The 6,419-nt window shown below is 43.3% G+C and overlaps 1 protein-coding gene across 1 annotated transcript in view; it reads left to right on the plus strand.

Annotated features, from left to right (window-relative positions):
- Positions 1–2,882, plus strand: part of LOC133634263 (neuroblast differentiation-associated protein AHNAK-like) — a 22,939-nt gene extending 20,057 nt beyond the window's left edge. The window contains exon 11 of the mRNA XM_062027391.1: positions 1–2,882. This exon is cut by the window's left edge and continues 756 nt beyond it. Within this exon, the coding sequence (XP_061883375.1) occupies positions 1–2,571 (2,571 nt within the window). The 3' untranslated portion in view covers positions 2,572–2,882.
- The last annotated feature ends 3,537 nt before the right edge of the window (positions 2,883–6,419 follow it).

Below are 6,419 nucleotides of genomic sequence, written 5' to 3' on the forward strand. Positions count from 1 at the left end.
CGCACCAAGGTTACATCTGCTAAGTACAAGGCCCCCAAGTTTACGATGCCAAAGTTTGATATACCCATTGTGGAAGTCCCTGGCATTAATGGCCCACACTGGGACATCAACACACCAAAGTTAGATCTCAACGGTCCCAACGCTGACTTTGATATCGATGGAAAATTCCGAAAGCCAAACTTGCCTAATGTAGGTCTGAATGGTCCCAAGTTAAGTGGTCCTAACCTAAGCCTCAACACTGACCTAGATCACAGTGTTCCTAACATCAGTGGTGGAATAAAAGCACCACACCTGAAAACACCCAAACTTAAGACCCCTACATTGAAGATGCCAGACATGAAAATTAAAAATCCAAAGCTAAAACTGGACACCCCAGACTTGGATTTACCCAGCGTGGACTATGATACTCCCAAGTTGGATCTGAACGCTCCAGCCGTCAATATAGGATCACCGAATGCCAAACTAAACGTGCCCAAGTTGAAGATGCCTAAACTTAGTCGCCCAAGCCTTAAAGGGCCTGACATTGATGCAGACCTGGATGGTCTAGGCGTAGACATCAACGCACCCAAGGTAAATCTCAGTGGTCCCAACATGGACCTCAAAACTCCCAAGTTGGACCTCAAAACTCCCAAGTTGGACCTCAAAACTCCCAAGTTGGACCTGAATGCTCCAAACACCAAACTAACCATGCCCAAACTTAAGTTGCCTAAATTAAAGGGTCGAAGCATTAAACCTCCTAAAATTGATGCTGACCTGGATGGTCTAGACATGGACATCAATGCACCCAAAGTAAATATTGGTGATCCTAACCTGGCCCTTAAGACTCCTGACCTAGATTTCAGTGGTCCTAATATGGACCTTAAGACTCCTGACCTAGGTTTCAGTGGTCCTAACCTGGACCTCAACCCCAATTTTGGGATAAATGCACCAGACATGAAAATGCCCAAATTTAAGATCCCTAAACTTGATCTCAATGGTCCAAATTTGGACTTGCCATCAGTAGACATGCCCGATCTTAATGGTCCAGACTTGAAACTGAAAACTCCACACATAAAAGGTGGTATTGATGCCCCCAACTTGGACTTACCCAATGTGGACCTAAAAGCTCCCAAGTTGGATCTGAAAACTCCAGACCTCAACATTGGATCGCCAAAAACTAGATTTAAATTCCCCAAACTAAAGTTACCTAAACTGAGGCATCGAAGCCTTAAAGCTCCCGACATTGATGCAGACCTGGATGTTCCAGACCTTGACATTAATGCACCTAAATTAAATCTCAAAGGTCCCAACGCTGATTTAGATATTGATGGAAAGTTTAAAAAGCCAAAGATTCATCTGCCCAAGTTAGATGGTCCTAATTTTGATATGAAGTCTCCTGATCTAAAAATGCCCAAGCTTGACCTGAAAAAGCCCAAACTGGACCTGAATGCACCAAAGTTGAAAGCCCCAAAGATGGATCTCCATCGACCAGAATGGGACGTTGAGATTCCGTCCGCCAAAATGAAAATGCCGAAATTCAAAGGGCCAAAAGTGGACCTCCCAACATTGGACGGTCCGGACATACACGCTCCAGACTTCGACATCAATGCACCAGATGTGAACCTCAAAGGGCCAAAAGCTCCACATTTGAATTTTCAAAGAAAATACAAAAAGCCTCACTTGGACGGACCAGATTTTAACCTGAAGTCACCAACTATTCACGGAAAATTGCCCCAAGGAAACGCTGATCTAAACGTCAGAGCGCCAAAGATGAAGGGGTCATTTGACACCCCCAGAGTGGACCTCCCAGACATGGACCTCGATGCTCCTCATTTAAGAAAATCTCACCTGAGAATGCCGAGTTTGGACTTCAATGGAGGCGTAAACGGACCTGACCTCGGTGTCCCAGGTGTGGATATCAGAGGCCCAAATATGAAACCCAAATTGCCAAGTTTAGACGTCGACGACATTGACATGAGCTTTTCAGACCCCAACATGAAGTTCCGAGCTCCGGATCTCGACGTAGACGATACTTCGATGAACTTCAAGAAGTCGTTAATTGGAAAGTCGGCTATCAAACTGCCTGGTATGGGTCTGGACCTGGACCAGGACATCGCACAACCTCGCCTAAAAACCATGTCTGGCCATCTGGACACGTCTTTGGATGACATCGACTTTACCCGCTCAGACCTCAACATAGACGACTTCACAGGCAAGCACCATGTTCCCCGGAGCAGGGCGTCCACCATGGACTTCCAGCTTCAATCGACATCTGGTATCAGCACTGACCTGAAGACGCAAGCCCGCAGTGGACTCCAGCTGGACTCAGGCGCTGACCTTTATGCCAAAGTGTCCCGCACCGTCAATGGCGCTCAAGCGTCTTATTCCCAGTCTTCCCAACAAAGAGCTGCCGACGCTTCGGCCGAGTACTTAGTTACAGAGTTCCCATCACAAGAGCAAAGTCCAAACACCGTGACCCACATGTACAGCACGCTTGGGGGGATGCAGTTCAATCCAGGTGACGTTAACCTGGAAGTTCCGGATCAAAGCGATCTAAAAGCCTCATCCTTCCTCTTCGCTCACATGGTTTAGGCCCCCAAAGCCGGAAGTCTGTCCATGTGGTTCGCCACTAAAGCCATCCAGGATCACGTTGAACGACAAAAAGTACTTTTTACTCCTACTGTGCAATATTGCTTTTGTCTACGTTCACTTTGCTGCAGTTTCAAATCCAGGTCTTGCCAGTGCTATTCGGACACGTGGTTAGACCAGATCCTTCTATGGATTCTTTGAAACTTTGGAGTAAATGGTCAGAGGTGTACATTACCGTGGTTGTACATAGAACACGTGTGTATTTATATACTGTCATGTCCATTTTTATGCAGTGTATTAAAATGTCTACTGCCTTCTTTGTTTGTTTTCAATGTAAAGAAAATGGTTCCAACATGCATATTCAGTTTGATATTCTGTCCACTGAGAGGATTATTGTCAGGTTCAAACACTGATGACGTCTATTAATCAGACAAGAAGCAAGGAATCGAGTTCAATTTAGCTCATGAGGAGAAAGCATGGAGCTGGACACTTAGTCACAGGTTCAGCTCCCACGTCCCTCTTTTTGTTCAGAGTTCAATAGTCAACATCACTGAGGCCGCCTCTAAAAGGAGTGGTCACATATATTATGCAAAGCAGGTCCAGGACGCACAGTACGTGACGGAATGTGCTGGGGGCCTTGTGATTTCGCCTTGTCCCCGCTTCGTCTGCGTGTTGTCATCTGATAGCGGGCTAAAACAAAGATAACATCTGTGGCTGAGGCCACCCCTCAGACAAGAAGTTTTGTCCTTGCATAGATTAGAAAAGTCTAACTTGAGCACAATAGCTAATAACTAAAGCAATGGACTTTAAGCATACTAAAGTTAGCGTGATACTATATGCATAATTATTCTAACAATTATAAGAATGGTATCCCAAAGGGGTCCGAAAACATTTACTTCACAGTATACAGTATATCTACAATACACTTTAAAACAGATCCCTTCCCCATCAACAACAATGCTAATCAAACAGACTGTGAGAGCCAACAATGATTACTTTGGGGTGTCAGGTTCAAACACTGATGACATCTATTAAACAGACAGGAAGCAAGGAATCATGCAGAGACAGAGTTCAATTTTGCTCAATGAGGAGAGACGTATTGGGCTGTACTCTTAGTTTCAGAATCAACCTACGCTCTAAGGTAACAGTCCCACGTGCTCCTCTATTTATTTGGGAGGTCCCTGGTTACATCACTGCTGAAGGAAGGGGGGGGGGGGTCATTTCAGCAGCCCCAGTTAGACACAACATATGATTATTCAGAAATGCAAATGTGCTGACACTCATGATATCGCCCTGTCTCTGCTTTGTCTGCGTCACGGTACTCGATGTTCGGCCTTGGCAGTCAGCAGGCAAACACTGATAACGAGACGACTCGCAATATTTGGATTGCAAGTCGTCCGTTTACACAGATAGAAAAGTACAACTTCAGCACAATTGATAACAACTATAGCAACGGCCCTTAAGCATAAGAGTTGTGTGATCATTTATACATAATTATTCTAACGGGGGGAAATTATGAACCTTGTATTTTTGAGCCCGAACACAAAGAGGATGATCAATAGAAGCCAAGTGCTAAACTAATGTAGCTTTATTGTGACACTATAGCATTATGTAGCATTGCTAGGTGCTAAACATACAAACTAACCATAATAAAACAAACACTATAATATTTCCACTCTCGCTGGGATGCCGACCAACAGGACGCTCACGTAATTCTGTTTAGATGAAGAGTCAATTGCGATCTTCACGAAGGGGTAAAAAAGTTCCTGCCGGAAACGTCTTTTGGGCTCCATTTCGCCATCTCGGGGGACGTGAAAGTGGACCGGCCTCTCGGTCCATGGCCACATTTGTCCACTATCAGGTGAGAGGTGCATTAGATATAATCTAGTATTTACTTTTAGCAAGTTTGAGTCCAGTCCATAGTGGATCTAACATAATAGTGTGAGAGTCCAGTCCATAGTGGATCTAACATAATAGTGTGAGAGTCCAGTCCATAGTGGATCTAACACAATAGTGTGAGAGTCCAGTCCATAGTGGATCTAACACAATAGTGAGAGTCCAGTCCATGGTGTATCTAACATAATAGTGAGAGTCCAGTCCATAGGGGATCTAACATAATAGTGTGAGAGTCCAGTCCATAGTGGATCTAACATAATAGTGAGAGTCCAGTCCATAGTGGATCTAACATAATAGTGTGAGTCCAGTGCATAGTGGATCTAACATAATAGTGTGAGTCCAGTTCATAGTGGATCTAACATAATAGTGTGAGAGTCCAGTCCATAGTGGATCTAACATAATAGTGTGAGAGTCCAGTCCATAGTGGATCTAACATGATATTGTGAGAGTCCAGTCCATAGTGGATCTAACATAATAGTGAGAGTCCAGTCCATAGTGGATCTAACATAATAGTGTGAGTCCAGTCCATAGTGGATCTAACATAATAGTGTGAGTCCAGTTTATAGTGGATCTAACATAATAGTGTGAGAGTCCAGTCCATGGTGGATCTAACATAATAGTGTGAGAGTCCAGTCCATAGTGGATCTAACATAATAGTGTGAGAGTCCAGTCCATAGTGGATCTAACATGATATTGTGAGAGTCCAGTCCATAGTGGATCTAACATGATAGTGAGAGTCCAGTCCATAGTGGATCTAACATAATAGTGTTGAGTCCAGTCCATAGTGGATCTAACATAATAGTGTGAGAGTCCAGTCCATAGTGGATCTAACATAATTGTGAGAGTCCAGTCCATAGTGGATCTAACATAATTGTGAGAGTCTAGTCCATAGTGGATCTAACATGATATTGTGAGAGTCCAGTCCATAGTGGATCTAACATAATAGTGAGAGTCCAGTCCATATGGATCTAACATAATAGTGTGAGTCCAGTCCATAGTGGATCTAACATAATAGTGAGAGTCCAGTCCATAGTGGATCCAACATAATAGTGTGAGAGTCCAGTCCATAGTGGATCTAACATAATAGTGAGAGTCCAGTCCATAGTGGATCCAACATAATAGTGTGAAAGTCCAGTCCATAGTGGATCTAACATAATAGTGTGAGAGTCCAGTCCATAGTGGATCTAACATAATAGTGAGAGTCCAGTCCATAGTGGATCCAACATAATAGTGAGAATCCAGTCCATAGTGGATCTAACATAATAGTGAGAGTCCAGTCTATAGTGGGGCCAGCAGGAGATCATCTTGAGTGGAGACAGGTCAGCAGCGCAGAGACGTCCCCAACTTATTGCACAGATGAGTGGTCCACCCTGGGTCCCGACTTTGGACAGCTAGCGCATCATCTGTGGTCACAGAATCTGTGCCCCCCACAAAACCGCCAACCACTCCATCAAATAGTGAACATTGTCATGCGTCTGTGAAATGAATCTGCCACCGTATGCTTAAATGAGCAAAATACGTAAATATTACACGTTATTATGAACGTGCCGGTTACTACATTACAGTTATACTTACAGAATGTACATAAAATGTTGATGGATGTATTTTTAGAGCACTTTACAGGTGGGATATAGCGACTGTTATTGGCTCCCATGTTAGCTGACTTTTGCTAGCGTTTATTTACGATTTAGAATACATTAAAAAAAAGAGAAAGACATATGTGTGCTTCTCTCACATTACAAACATGTTATAATAACTTCAAAATGGTTTGTTTGTTCAGTAAATTTCAGTCCTCTGGCAGTATGATTTTTATTTTAATACCCAATTTAAAGGAACGATACAGAACAACAAGATGAACAGTTGACAGAGTTCAATTAAAAAGGAAATAAAGGAAAAAAAGGGTCGCAAAATAAAAATAAAAAATACATAAATTTCAGTTTTTAGGGCTTTTGGTA

The sequence above is a fragment of the Entelurus aequoreus genome, linkage group LG18 (assembly GCF_033978785.1).
Source record: "Entelurus aequoreus isolate RoL-2023_Sb linkage group LG18, RoL_Eaeq_v1.1, whole genome shotgun sequence".
Taxonomy (NCBI): Eukaryota; Metazoa; Chordata; class Actinopteri; order Syngnathiformes; family Syngnathidae; genus Entelurus; species Entelurus aequoreus.